This window comes from Medicago sativa, chromosome 2 (genome assembly GCF_051527215.1).
Source record: "Medicago sativa cultivar Bolivia chromosome 2, Bolivia_mono, whole genome shotgun sequence".
Lineage (NCBI taxonomy): Eukaryota > Viridiplantae > Streptophyta > Magnoliopsida > Fabales > Fabaceae > Medicago > Medicago sativa.
The window spans coordinates 24,191,212-24,206,352 of record NC_140750.1 but is presented as its reverse complement, the minus strand read 5'-3'; the positions used below and the strand labels follow the sequence as shown (position 1 = coordinate 24,206,352).

Below are 15,141 nucleotides of genomic sequence, written 5' to 3'. Positions count from 1 at the left end.
CCTGAAGAAACATACTAAGCGTAGCAATTGAGCTACATTTAGCAACAAACAAAGAAACTTAACTGTAATCACAGTGTTTTCACCATTATTACTGTCCCACACCACACACACCCTCCAAAAAGTAGTACACTAATTCAACTAGCATCTATCATTACTAATATAAACAACATAAAAATAAATAAATAAAATACTTATTTATGATAAAATGTTTAGATGAATTAAGTTACAAGAACTCATGAGAGTTAAAGCCAATGCTCAATATACGGTCAACATATTTGAATTGTTTGATTTTGATCGAACGATACATATTTTAAGTTTTTTAATATTATATATTGTTTTTAAATATAATATTAAAAAACTTTAAATTTGAATTGTTCGATCAAGATCAAATGATCTAAATGTATTTGACTGCACATAAACCCAATCCACTCAATTTTCAAAGTGACAATGATACTTAAGCCCTCTTGTAACTATTATTAAAAAAAATCGCTTTTTATATCTATTGAATAATTAATATATTTGGTTAATATTATAGACCATATATATCAATTATTCAATAAACCTAAAAATAATTTTTTATTTATAATAGTGATTAGAGAATATATAAACTATCTACCAACAAGTCATCTGAAAAGATAAGTTCGCTCGTATGAAACATGAACCAACTCTTTATCGAATAGACCAACCTCAAAATTAAAATAATTTAATTTTTTTTTGAGAGATTAAAATAATTTAATTAGAGTCTTTAGAAAGAAATAATTAAAAAAAAGCAAATTTACAGTTCATATATGAGGTGTATCTAAGTAGTGTGGGGTTGGATTGGAAGAGAAGAGAAGAGTTTTTGTATGTTGGTTGCCGTTAGTGATAAGCACGCCTGGCATTTTTCATCATTCTTCCCTCTCTTTCTCTTTCTCTCTCTTACTTCAACTTTTTTCTATTCCATTCCCCCGAATAATATTCCTTTTTTTCTTCTCTCTCTAAAATTTCTTCTTCTTCACTCTCCACTTTCCTCTTCTCTCACTTTTCTCCTTCTTTTCTTTCCTTCCATTTTCTCCACCTCCTAATTCCTCTTATTGGATCTACTGCTTGCTCTTCACTTCGATTCATCAGCTTTATTTATTTTTTTCCTTTCAATTTTCGATTTCGACTTTTTCTTCAGCTCCTGGTTGTGTTCTTCTTCATTTCTCGATTTTTCTGTTTTTTGTTTGGTGCTTATTCCGATAAAGACAAAATCGATTACTGCTGATTCTGCTTCTGCTTCTTTTCCAGGTATGAATTCAAGATAATTTTAATCAATTTTTTTTCAGTGTTTTTTTCTGTTTGTTACTGAAGCTGTGTAGATTTATAGCTCAAAATTCGATCTAGTTCGTGATTGATTTAGCATTTGATTGAATTTTGTTGACTTCAATCGGACACATTGCGTTTTTTTCGGATGTTGAAATTAAAGGATTAGTTTAATTAAACTGGATTAGTTTAATTAAGTAAATTAATTGATTAAGGTTTTTGTTGTAAATTTCGAAGATGCCGTCTCAAAAAAAAAAAAAAAATTGAAGATGTTGATGTTTGGGATTTTGGAAAATGATTGGGATGTTTGTTGTGTTATCGAGATCACGTGATTTTCTGCATACGTGTCAGTTTCTTAGGTGTATGATTTGATTATAAGCTTCATCGTATTGTTCGGTGATTCTGTAAAATATTTGGGCGTTTTATTGCATGTGGATGCGTTATTCTCGTGATTTTGGATTTCTTTAACATTTGTGCAGATTTTTCGGGTGTTTGTTGGATACTGGTAAATAAGGTTGAATTTATGTGTTTAAATATTTGAACGACAATTTAGGAGTGGTCCTTGAAAGAGCTTTATAAGACCTATTTGAATTGATTTATTTGAGTTTGTCTACTTTGTGAGAAAAATAACGAATGGCTGGTAAGCTAGCTTATAGCTGATAGCTAGCTTATAGCTGATAGGGTATAAGCTAGCTGATTCAATTTGTAGTGTTTGGTAAAATTAGCGGTTGAACTAGCTTATAAATATGAAATGACATAAAAATGATACATTTAATTAATATTTAATTTTTTTCAATTAAGATTTGAGGGGTAAAATTGAGATAAATAATGATAAGATATAAGCCTACCTGAATTAGCTTATCAAAAAACGCTATAAGGTCGTGAGAAAGTGACAGTTACCAAACTAGTCTTTTTTAGTCAAATGAGCTTATAAGACATTATAGAAACAGCTTATGACATGTTCATGAGCTACTTTACCTTATTTCTATAGGCTCTCCAAGATAACTTAAGAGAATAGCTTATTGTTTATATGATAACAGTTTGACTTTATTACATCTTGTGTTACAGAGACAGCTTATACATAACCAGCTTAGACTTTATTACATCTTGTGTTACAGAGACAGCTTATACATAACCAGCTTAAGTGTATTTGTAAGAATTAACTTATTAACTTATGATATGTCCCTGAGCTATTGTTAGATTATTTCAATAAGTTCCCCATAATAGCTTATGAATAAGTGATTAGTTAAGCTCCCTATAATAGTTTAGATAGTGCTTGTAAGCTGATTACCTATACATGCCCTATTTCTAGGATGGTATAATTGCTATTAATAGGCTCTTAGTGCAAGGTCTTTGGTGTGTGTTTATTTTGTTTGCTTGCTTTCTTCATTGATGCTTGCTTTCTTCATGTACTATCATACAGCTTAAACTTATCTCAAATGGTGGCTACTAAAATTATTTAGCTCTTACCGGGAGGTATTATGCGGGATCGACAGACGACAGTCTGACAAAAAATGCAATTTTGTTTTTAGTTTCTTTGTTCTTATTATGTTTTAATCCAACCAACTTCAATGACAAGGCTTGCATGATGCTTATTCAAAATGCAACCTATTTGTGTATTCAATGTTTCTAGACAGCAATGAGTGAGTCTGTAGTTTCTGATAATGACAATCTTACAAATGTATTCCTATTCTTGGTTGCAACTATTGATTCATCTGTCCTAACTTGAAGAACATCAATATAGATGATTAAGTTCTTAATGTACCTAGAATTCCTAATGCTAGATGAGGAGATATCTATAGAGGTGAAAATTGAAAATGTTATATGAATATAAGTGTTCGGGAATAGCTGAACATCACTGGGATGATTTTCGATTAGTTAGCAGTGAACTTAACTGTATCTCATGAATTCATTTTTTTTTTTTTGTATCCCAATGATAGCCTTGCTTTTCTCTGCTTCATTTTGTATTTTACATTACCTTTGTCAGAAAAATTTATCATATCAAATGATTCATTAATGATGCTGAGCTTAATTATAATCTACGCCATCTGATAATCTTCTCCATTTTATATAAATTTATATCAGAACCAGAATTTGTTGATTGTAACTGATGGTGGAAGCATTTGCATTTCGTTCATCAACTTCTATTTTGGCAGCTTCAGTATTCTACTTTTCGTTTATCAACTTATATTCTTTATGGTTCCCTTTCAGGATATTATTTGCTACATATAAGCTAGGGTGTAAAGGATCAAAAAGTAGAATATTATTATGGCAGTTTCTATGAGAGATTTGGATCCAGCTTTCCAAGGAGCTGGACAAAAGGCGTATCCTGCATCTAATTAACATGTTGTACTGTTTAGTATTTATCAGATTTTCATTATTTACCAGATTCTTTCTAAGTTTCTCCCTCAGTTGGTTCAATTCAATGCGTAAATTAATTTCATGCTTTGATCTTATGCTTTATTCTCCTTAACCATAAATAGTGGACTTGAAATATGGCGTATTGAGAATTTTAATCCAGTACCTGTCCCAAAATCCTCCTATGGCAAATTTTTCACTGGGGATTCCTACGTGATCTTAAAGGTAAACCATATTTTTCAAGTGATTATTCATTCATAGTTCTATACAATGCTATCCTCAAATTGGTATTTTTTTTCCTTCTTATTTTATAATTGTTTTCCATGGATTTTGAACTTTGAAAAAATTGATGTTCCCAGCATGACAAAAATCACAACATTGATATATAATGACTCGTGGAATTGATTTCTGTCTTAATTTTTCTTTGGCAAACATTCATTATGTAACTTCTGTACATTTTTCAGTTTGTCCTTGCTTTAAATTGATGATAGCTGCATTTACAAAATCAAAATATATTATCCTCTCTTTATCATATACGAGCATGAATTTAGCTTAAGGAGATTGTTTTCTTCTTCTCAGTTCTGTTCCTTTTTCTACGGACAACAACATTCATTTTGGAACTTCTATACATTTGAGCTGCCATCAAGACAGTTGGGTCATATGCGACCATGATGTTTGCATTAGTTTTTCTTAAATCATATGCGACCATGAGTTTATCTATAGGGCATTGTTGGCTTCTTTCCCATGAGCTCTGATTCTCCTTGTCGAGAACGATAGTTTATGTGGTCTTTGATACAAGTCTCATATATTCATCAGTAGCACATATTTTTGGCAAGATTCACATTATTCTCTTGTTTCCTTTTGATTTTGGTCATAATTACTAACCGGATAGTTTGTTCCTTTTATTATGCTGCTTGTGCATACTGCATCATACATGATGCATGGTTTTTTCTAGTATGAATATAATCATTTTGGATTTTTTTTCTTCTCTTTTTCCGTAGACAACTGCCTCAAAAAGTGGTGCTCTGCGTCATGACATCCATTACTGGATTGGTAAAGACACCAGTCAGGTAAAGTTATTATCATTAAGTATTAATATGGTGATATTTTATAAATTTATTTTCCTTGCTATTATTGTTTGACATTAGTTGTAATGATTGTAATTTTAAAACAGGATGAAGCTGGTGCTGCAGCCATCAAGACAGTTGAGCTGGATGCAGCTCTCGGAGGACGTGCTGTTCAGTATCGGGAAGTACAGGGCCATGAAACTGAAAAGTTCCTTTCTTATTTCAAACCTTGTATTATACCTCAAGAAGGTGGAGTTGCTTCTGGTTTTAAACATGCCGAGGCTGAAAAACACAAGACACGGTTGTTTGTATGCAGAGGGAAACATGTTGTACATGTCAAAGAGGCAAGTTTAAAATTTTTTCGTATGCCATTAAGGTTTGAGTATTACATGTCATTGATTACACTGGATCAGGCATGTACTCACATATAGAAACATTGTTTTCTGCTTGCTGAGTAGCCACTTGTTTTTGTTATAGGTTCCTTTTGCTCGATCTTCACTAAACCATGATGATATTTTTGTTCTTGACACCGAGTCAAAAATCTTCCAATTTAATGGTTCCAATTCATCTATTCAAGAAAGAGCTAAAGCTTTGGAGGTTGTACAGTATATTAAGGATACCTACCATGAGGGGAAATGCGAGATAGCTGCTATTGGTAAGTCGACATGTATATTTTGAAGTTTGAAAGTTGATTACAGTTTTTATGAATTGAACGTGTTCTTGAACTTCCAAGCAGAGGATGGAAAGTTAATGGCTGATCCTGAAACTGGGGAATTCTGGGGTTTCTTTGGCGGATTTGCTCCTCTTCCACGAAAAGCAGCCAGTGATAATGATAAGTCTGCTGATTCTCACTCTACAAAACTGCTTAGGTATAATGTTGTTTCAGTCTTCCCTCTCATGTTTTTTGTTTCTGGTTGCACTACCAATGTATTCCATTCTTTCTTAGTGAAATGATGTTAGGATGAAATATATTGATGTTTACAGTTTTTGCGATCTTCTTTCACCCTTGGGTTGTGTGTGGATTAGATCTTGGGGTTTGAAAAAGTGAAAATGGCACCCTCCCACCCAGCTTCTCACTTTGAAGTTAAAATACAAATAAAAAACACCGCGCCGATTAAACTGTTATAAGGTTAGCAGAAGTGTGACATGCTGGTGGTGGTACTGTTAGAACATGGTTTACCATATAAACCAAATCTTTTCCCATTACGTGGGGTTGGTTACATGGATTAAACAATATCTTAACACTGTCTTAAGTTAAACCAAAAGATGTATCATTTATCTCTAAATCTCTCAATAGTCTGGTTTATAGTTTTCTCTTGTGTGCTTTTATCTCTAACTATTTTACTATCCTCTATTTGATAAATCTTACTTACTGTACTGATACTTTTACGGATCTTCTCCACTCAATTATGCAATGATTAACTGAAAAAATAAGTTTAAATGAAAATGAAAACGGTTAAAAGGGTAAAGTCTAGTTTACAGTTTATATGGTATTATTTGATGACAAGTCCTGTTTGATGTTATGTGCAAGTCACACATTTCATGATTTCCAATTTTTTTTTAATGGTTTGCTTGATTGAAGAGGTTTTACATAGTTTGAGTTTGGGTGGTCATTTGCATTTTTTTTTCCTTTTTAATATATTTATCTGTATAGCGTCCAAATTGAAGGGTGTAAACTGTAACTTACCATTGTTTTTATTCCCCTCTAGCTGTCAAACTTATGGTGTTTATAAATGTGAAACTGTTACAAATTCATTATCCTTTTAGCCTATAGTTTTATTGGTGAAATTATTTTGATAATACATTGATGAAATTCGTTTGTTGTATTGAATTTTTGGATTTTGTAATGCTCTAGTTATCATGAAATTATCGATTTTACAGTGTTGAAAAGGGACAGGCAGAACCCGTTGAGGCCGATTCTTTGAAAAGGGAGTTTCTAGACACAAATAAATGTTATATTCTGGATTGTGGGTTGGAAATGTTCGTCTGGATGGGAAGAAACACCTCCCTTGATGAAAGAAAAAGTGCAAGTGGAGTTGCTGATGTAACACCTCGTTTCCTTTTGCTTCCCTTAGCATTTCGCTATAAGTTTTAATTATGCTTCATATTCTAATTACTGTTAATTTGCTGTGGACCAAATAACAGGAGTTAGTCAGTGGCATTGATCAACTTAAACCCCAGATAATTCGAGTAATTGAAGGATTTGAAACAGTGTTGTTTAAGTCCAAGTTTGATTCTTGGCCTCAGACCCCTGATGTAACTGTATCTGAAGATGGACGTGGCAAGGTAGCAGGCAAGTGTTCAATAAATATGGCGGTTATCATGTCCTCAATTGATTTTTTAACATTACATTTTTATCTACAGTCATTATGTCATCTCAATTTTTTCTCTTGTTTATGACTTTGTACACATTGTAGCACTCCTGAAACGTCAAGGAGTAAATGTCAAGGGTCTGTTGAAAGCTGATGCAGTAAAGGAAGAACCTCAACCTTACATTGATTGCACTGGACATTTACAGGTACTCTGCTAGTTGCAAATCATCTATGGCTGCAGTTGATATATTACCTGTTATTTTGAGTCGCTTTGCACTCATTTTGATAATTAGTATTCAATGGTATCCTCTATTTGGGTGGAGTTGTGGTTTGGTGTTGTTCAATCTCAACATTTCTCTGTTATTTCTGTAGTTAACATAAGTCTTTCTCTAACTGTACAGGTTTGGCGTGTGAACGGTCAGGAAAAGATTCTTCTCCCAGCTTCTGATCAATCAAAATTTTATAGTGGAGATTGCTTCATCTTTCAATATTCGTATCCTGGAGAAGATAAGGACGACTGTCTCATTGGAACGTGGATAGGAAAGAACAGTGTTGAGGTGAAAGATTTTGAGTTCAATTATAGTTCTTGTCAGATGTGATTGGAATATCAAAATAGAGAAATAATCTGGAAGCAGAATGTTCACCTGTAGGTGAAAAATATTAGTGGTTTATTAATCCCTTAGTCCTTGTAAGTTTTGGTTGGGAATTCATAAATAGGTTCCTATAGTTTGAAACCTATAATTGGTTCCTATTGTTTAGTTTAATTTTTTTTTCTTTCTATTCAGACTGAGTCAGCATAAGGACCTATAGGAATACTGGAATTCAGGGATCCTATCAAAACAGTTTTTGAAACTCTAGGGGTTCATAGTTTTTAAACTAAAGGAACTATTAGAGATGTAAACTGCTTAAATTTTTAGGGGAGCTGGTGTTGACTGTGACCTATTACAAAAATTCCCCAAATGGGTAAAAACTAGGGATTGATTTGACGTTAGCCAATTGTATCCTTATATATTGCCCTATACCCAGCATTGGCAACTTCTCTGCGCCCAGAAAGTGTTAAATGCGCCGCAGAATATATTTCAGTCTTGCTATATATTTGTGTTCGAAGCACTTATTGCCTGTATTGCTCACACAATGTTTTAAATTAAAAATAGGAAGAAAGAGCTTCAGCTAATTCACTGGCTAGCAAAATGGTTGAGTCAATGAAGTTTCTTGCTTCTCAGGTAATTTTTCTGGAAATTGTGTTTTTGGCTTTTTGTTAAAATATTAGTTATGCTTATTACTTATCTCTTCACTGATATTATGCATTTTTAATTGACTGTAGGCTCGTATATATGAAGGAAATGAACCAATTCAATTCCATTCTATCCTACAAACCTTCATAGTTTTTAAGGTAAGTGGGTGGGATCCTAATATTGTGGAAGCTCACACCCCATCTATTACTGGTGATATAACTTTTTCCTATTCATTTTTATCAGGGAGGGCTTAGTGATGGATACAAGACTTGCATTGCGGAAAAGGAAATTCCTGATGAGACATACAATGAGGACAGCGTTGCATTATTCCGCATCCAGGGCACTGGACCTGATAATATGCAAGCTATACAAGTTGAACCGGTATGCCCAATTTCCTCTTTGTTGTGTGGTCATTTGTGCATCCACTTATGTCGTATTGGGCAACACACCTTTTGAATTTACTGGCTTTGTTTATGTAATGAAATTTTCTTTTAATGCGTGTCACCAGGTTGCTTCTTCCTTGAATTCCTCTTATTGCTATATACTTCATAATGGACCTGCTATCTTTACTTGGTCTGGAAGCAATACAACTGCAGAAGACCAGGAACTTATAGAGAGGATGCTGGATATGATAAAGGTCTGATGTCTGTTTAAGATATAGTGAAATTTTTTAATGGGTCTAAGCAAACACCAAAGAGTTAGCTTTTGTTCTAAGGTCAAATAATTGTGTTGAACAAGCAGCTTGACGTGGCAAAGTTTTATATGCTTTCATGTTGAAAATGGTTAAAGATATGGAAAAATGAAAAAAGATTAGTCTCAGTGTAATTCCCTATTACTCAGTCAGGAAATTACACTGATATGAAAATGAAAAGGAAAAAAAAAACTAATACGTTAGTTGATCCATGGATGCAAAATTGATGTGTACGAAAACTGATTTCAAGTTTTTAAACTTTCAAATGTTCGAAGAGATTTCTATCAAATATATTCATTATATTTGTTTAGTCAGCTTTCTCCGTTAATCTAGTTTTCATATGCTTGCCAAATTTCTGCAGCCAAATTTACAATCAAAACCACAAAGGGAAGGTACAGAATCTGAACAGTTTTGGGATTTGTTGGGAGGAAAATCAGAATATCCCAGTCAAAAGATTAGTAGGGAGGCTGAAAGTGATCCTCACCTATTTTGTTGCAGTTTCTCAAACGGTAAGTGATCATTTTTCTGTTTGCTGGTTATATACAGATCTCCCTTACCCCTTTGAATGCAAACAGCTGACTTTCTTTTGATGTTTTTCTTCTGCTGCCCAATTGATCACCGAGCAGGAAACTTAAAGGTGAGTTTACCCACTGATCTATTGTCTCTGGTAACAATATTCTTAATTTTGGAACTTATGCAATGGTATGAAGGTGTGCTAAAGTAGGTCTTGTTTCCTGGCTTTCAACAATATGTCATTTATAGCATGTTAAGTTGCTAGTAGTAAAGAAAAACTTAATGATGTGATCCATCTTAAGCACCAGTGATATGTGATTAATAAGATTGAAACAAAAGTGAGTTTGATCAATCTGAGACTGTTGAAAAAATATAATAAATGGTCAATGTTAAGGTACGAAACAAGGATTAAATACAGTTTCCAAAAACCCATTATCCACATCATTTTACCAAGGAAAATGAAATGTATTTTAATAGATCCGAACACAATAATAAACTGAAACTGATGAAATGATATTGATAACAAATTCATAGGATGAATCCTCTATACCAAAGGATGAAAACAGTAAATGAACAAAGGATGGAGATGAATCTCCTTGCAAAAGGAAGAAAGTGATGATACTCTCAACAATGAGAGGATCTCTTTGAGATGGAAATCACCCCCCATATTCAGCCCCTGTATTCCCACTTCACACTATCATACTCCCCCACCCCTCATTATAACCCCCTTGCCATTCTTTTTTACCCCCCAATCACAACATGCCACCTTCCCATTCTGTTATAACTTCCCCTCTCCCTTCTAAAGGTTTCCCTCTATACTCATCACACTTTTTCGTGTGCCTGGCATATTGGTATCACCATTAACAATGATATCAGTTGAGATGAAAATGGAGGCAGGTGTGAGAAAAACAGAAAGAGCAAACATCAGAGCAGCAAGCTATCTTTGCTCTAAGGCCTATGCCACCCTGAAATTCCTTCCCAGTTACCTCTCATCCCAAACCCCAACCCCCTAATATTAGGTGTTCATAAAGTTACTTGTAAAGATATTCAGTATCTGATTACATAATAAGATTACTCAATAGCTGCTTTTAGAAAAATTATTGAAATTGGCATGTTATTCAAAATTAAACTTATGGCTAATTGTGTAAGAGCAGCAAATTAGAACAAAATGCAGATAACCTGATTAGATATTATCAAACATGTTAAGGCACACTTATTCACTGAGAGGTGGTAATGGCCATCACAGCTTCTTTTGAAGACTTAATTTTGGCGAGAAATGAAGACATATAAATCTGCTATGGTTTACTTTTTTTTTATCCTCAGTTTAATAAAGGAAGATTTACAAAATTTTCAGGGTGAATTTACTCAGTCCTGTGTGCTACGCTGCTTATGACAATTTGAATACTTGGATTTATTTCTGCTTCAATGCATTAATCTGGAGCAATTATTTCAGGTTACGGAGATATACAACTTCTCCCAGGATGATTTAATGACAGAAGACATTTTCATCTTGGATTGTTACTCAGATATCTTTGTCTGGGTTGGCCAGGAGGTTGATTCCAAGAGTAGAATGCAGGCACTCACAATTGGCGAGGTAAAACTGGTTTTGCTAGTAGCATAATTTAGTGGCTACTCTTTCGAGCACTCTGATATCTTTGGTTAATTTAATGCTTATTTGAGTCCTGTAACATCCTTGTATTATTAGGGAAACCATGAGATTTTAATTTAACCATTTTCATGTTTTTTACATTTTTTACATTTTAAATCTAGCATAATCTATTAGGTTCTAGATTTGGCTGTGGATTGATTAACTCACTATTGTGAACTGAACAGAAATTTCTTGAGAATGATTTTCTGCTGGAAAAATTATCTCGCGTGGCTCCAATATATGTTGTCATGGAAGGGAGTGAGCCGCCATTTTTCACTCGTTTTTTTAATTGGGAGTCAGCAAAGTCTGCAGTAAGTTTATCTACATAATGACATAATCATGTGACATTTTAACATCCTGATATTGACATTTCCATGGTAACTTTGCAGATGTTGGGGAACTCATTTCAAAGGAAGCTTAAAATCGTGAAAAATGGGGGGACTGCACCATTGGATGTAAGGCACATTTCATTTTCTTAGCTACCTTTACAGTCACTGATGAAATTCCCTTCCTTTTCAACACCACTAATTTATGATTTTTCTCAAGGATTTTCCTTAAACTGAGGATTCAGGGTAACTGACAACTAATTTGGCTTTGTGGATAAATGTTTAAACTGGTTAAAATAGTGTCGGATTTTTACGTATTTATTGCCTCTCAACAGATAGACTAAATACTGAAGTGTGACAATAATGCTGTGATGGCTCCCCTGAAAATCTAAAACCAAAACTAAATTATATCATGGAAATAAATGATTTTCTGCAATTATTTATTGGTTAATCTTATTTTGTATGTCCAAACCTTCGACATTAATATTAGACCCAAGTTTTGAAGACCTTTGCCAATTGACTAGAAGTTATTTTAGCAAAGACAAATTTGTATCACTATTGAATCCAAGGATGTGCTCTTGTTTGCTGGTCCTTGGTAGAGAATGAATATAGTTCACAACCTTTAATTTTCTCAGCTTCGCTTGTCTAGATATATTTTCTTTGCATTTGCATTTGCATTTAATCTGTATTTTTGTGGAAATGATTATATACATTATCAGAAACCCAAACGGCGAACACCCACGTATGGAGGAAGGTCTAGTAGTGTGCCTGATAAATCCCAGCAACGTTCCTCCCGTAGCATGTCTGTTAGTCCTGATCGTGTTCGTGTGCGGGGAAGGTCTCCAGCCTTTAATGCACTAGCTGCTACTTTCGAGAGCCCCGGCGGTAGGAACCTTTCAACTCCACCTCCAGTAATAAGAAAACTGTATCCGAAATCTACGACACCAGATTCTGCAATACTAGCATCAAAATCTAAAGCCATATCTGCACTTACTTCTAGTTTTGAACAACCACCTTCTGCACGAGAAACTATGATACCTCGGTCAGTTAAAGGTAAACATTTGATAAAATGATTGCACACCACCTCTCTTTCGCCTCCTGTTTTTGAGTTACACTTTTGCTTTGAGTAATATAATTCACTTTGTTGTAATGTGCTTTCTGTTCTGGGTTGTTACAATGTATAGTGAGTCCAGTCACCCCTAAATCAAACCCTGAGAAAAATGACAAGGAGAATTCGGTGAGCGGCAGAGTAGAATCTCTTACCATAGAAGAAGATGTGAAAGAAGGCGAAGCTGAAGATGAGGAAGGTCTCCTGATTTACCCATATGAACGACTTAAAATAACATCTACAGATCCTGTGCCAGACATTGATGTAACTAAAAGAGAGGTAAAATGGACTTTATAGTCTAGCTATGTTATCATCATATCTATTTCCTTTTTATATTTTTGTTCTTTTCCCCCCATTCTTTGAAAATACAGCTTATTAGGCTTTTGTTCGATTAGTTTTGATTTGCTTGTGCTTGATGCATGCAGACTTATCTATCATCTGCGGAGTTCAAAGAGAAATTTGGGATGTCCAAGGATGCTTTTTACAAGTTGCCCAAATGGAAGCAAAACAAACTAAAAATGGCTATTCAGTTATTCTGATTCTTTAACTTACCCTTCTTCAGCTCCCTGCAGTTTAGGTTCAGGTAGAAGAAACTTCTCTCATAAAATTTTATATTATTCTTCCTTGATGATTTTATATCTACATTTTCTAGTTGCTCATCTTAAAACCAGGGAGCTTCTTTGTTTTGCAGTAAGGAACTGAACATATGGAAGTAAAAGGGACAGCATCAGTGTTTTTTTTTAGCATAACTGCTACTGCTCCCAGGAAACTTTTCATGAAGAGAAACTAGGGATTTTCCTCCTCTCTCTCTACTTCTCTTTGCTGTGGTTTGAATGTTTAGGTTTTTGTTGAGTTAGCTGCGTGGCATTAATTTTATAGGGAAAAGGTTGTTTGTGAGCTTGTTTTTTGAAAAAAAGAAAAATTCTTTTGGGTTTCAAATTAGTTCTTCATTTTATTTTTTAATTTAATTTAAAATTGTTTTGGTCAAGCAATTGGGGTTGCAAATCCGGTCTAATTAGGTTGTATTGATATTGAGGACAAAGTGTGTATAGTAGAGTGCAAAACCAGTCAGATCTATACTTGTTTTGGAAATAAAGTGTGATTTTTTGTTGTTGTCTGCAATTTTCAAGCACGGGTTTGAAAGGAGCAAAAAGGGTCAGCCAGAGAGTTAGACAACTCTGTTGTGTCCTTGTAAAACTTTAAGGACACCCAATATTTAGAGAGTAACTTTTTTCATCCTACATTTCTGGATGACATTTTATCTGAAGATGTACTTTTGAATGACACAAAATTTTCGTCTTTTCCGGATGTGTACATCTTAAGCGATGTTAGTGGTGGGATTATGGAAAGTTCCTATTAAGAACAAATGTATTGAACTTAAAGAAAGGAAAACATGAGCTAACCCACTATGTTAATCTTTTGGATCAAGTCTATATAAGCACTAGTAGGTATTCATGATTAAGTTAAAATAGATTGCATCTGTTTTTCATCTTTAACTTGTAAAAAGACCATGTGGCCTGAATCGTGTTATGAGAGTTATCGGTTATCAACTGGTATATGAGATTGGAAATGACAATTTCTTTGCCAAGTCGTGAGTATATGTGAATGTAGCGATGCCTCTACTGGTATGTATCTATGTACAAACACACATACTTCAAGCACAATACTTTACTTGGTCACCTGAATGGGAAAATATTTCTTATTCTACTCGGAAGAGGATGAATACGGGTTTATTGCAATCTTAATGTCTCATCGATTGTGACTCTCACTCATGTATCATACAGAGAAATGGCTAATGTAACTCATGGTGGATGGACCAAGTGGTCCTGACATTTTAGACATGCAAAATCAAATATCATATTTTTGTATTACAATCTACTTTCGGTCAAAAATTACTTAATGATTTTTTTAGCTTAGTTAACTAATTCTTTACATATAAAACTCTTTAGAGTAGCTAGAAACTATTGGTTGAGGGACATAATTATTTCCATACAATATTGGCTGAAAAATTGAATCATGGTTGATAAGTATTAGTGAATCATCCAACTCGAATCAATAGACAACAATAGTTAAAAAAAATCCTCTCAAAAATAGTTGAAAAATATATATAATCAACAAGTAGCTACGACAAACTAGGTTAAGGCTATATATACAAATGGAACAAGTTTTACATTTAATACTTTACACCTTTGCAATTTACTAATACAATCCATTAACTTCAATTTTGCTCAAGTGACAACATTTCAGATTCAATTTCTTAAAAATGGTAACGTTCACTATACAATTGAATAAAGAGCACTGTTATTTATCTAGGGAGAAATTGTCCTGATGATATCAATAATAGCAATTGATCAATCACAATTGTGCCTTGCCACAAAACAAGGAAGGTGGTGCTATAAATTAGGAGAAAATATCACTTACTCTTAAAGCTTATTAGGTCTTGCTTATCACTAAACCTAATTTTTCCCTCTAATTCCATGCAATTAATGCTTCCTAAGCAACCCTAATTTTTTCCTCCTTCTAATTGTGAAATTTGAAATTCAAATTGTTTTGAAAGTTTGTTGCAACACTTCCAATACATGTGCAGTAAATGAGAGCT

The 15,141-nt window shown here is 33.9% G+C and overlaps 1 protein-coding gene across 1 annotated transcript; it reads left to right on the top strand.

Moving 5' to 3' along the window:
* The first annotated feature begins 870 nt into the window (after positions 1 to 870).
* LOC146945702 (villin-4-like) lies at positions 871 to 13,957 on the top strand. Its single transcript, XM_085743990.1, has 24 exons — positions 871 to 1,269; positions 3,496 to 3,608; positions 3,768 to 3,867; positions 4,644 to 4,712; positions 4,817 to 5,053; positions 5,187 to 5,364; positions 5,446 to 5,578; positions 6,591 to 6,753; positions 6,855 to 7,002; positions 7,127 to 7,227; positions 7,423 to 7,578; positions 8,176 to 8,244; positions 8,346 to 8,414; positions 8,500 to 8,637; positions 8,765 to 8,893; positions 9,309 to 9,456; positions 9,574 to 9,584; positions 10,914 to 11,054; positions 11,294 to 11,419; positions 11,498 to 11,563; positions 12,154 to 12,487; positions 12,619 to 12,821; positions 12,968 to 13,125; positions 13,234 to 13,957. Exons 2-23 carry the CDS (start codon positions 3,553 to 3,555, stop codon positions 13,079 to 13,081), a joined length of 2,889 nt encoding a protein of 962 aa, XP_085600116.1. The 5' UTR covers positions 871 to 1,269; positions 3,496 to 3,552; the 3' UTR covers positions 13,082 to 13,125; positions 13,234 to 13,957.
* Positions 13,958 to 15,141: the final 1,184 nt, after the last annotated feature.

Excerpts from the sequence above, each read along its gene's own strand:
- LOC146945702 (XM_085743990.1), top strand. The coding sequence starts at position 3,553 with ATGGCAGTTTCTATGAGAGATTTGGATCCAGCTTTCCAAGGAGCTGGA. Across the intron at positions 7,003-7,126 it reads TGGACGTGGCAAGGTAGCAG|CACTCCTGAAACGTCAAGGA; the intron begins GCAAGTGTTCAA and ends TACACATTGTAG. Across the intron at positions 8,894-9,308 it reads GGATGCTGGATATGATAAAG|CCAAATTTACAATCAAAACC; the intron begins GTCTGATGTCTG and ends AAATTTCTGCAG.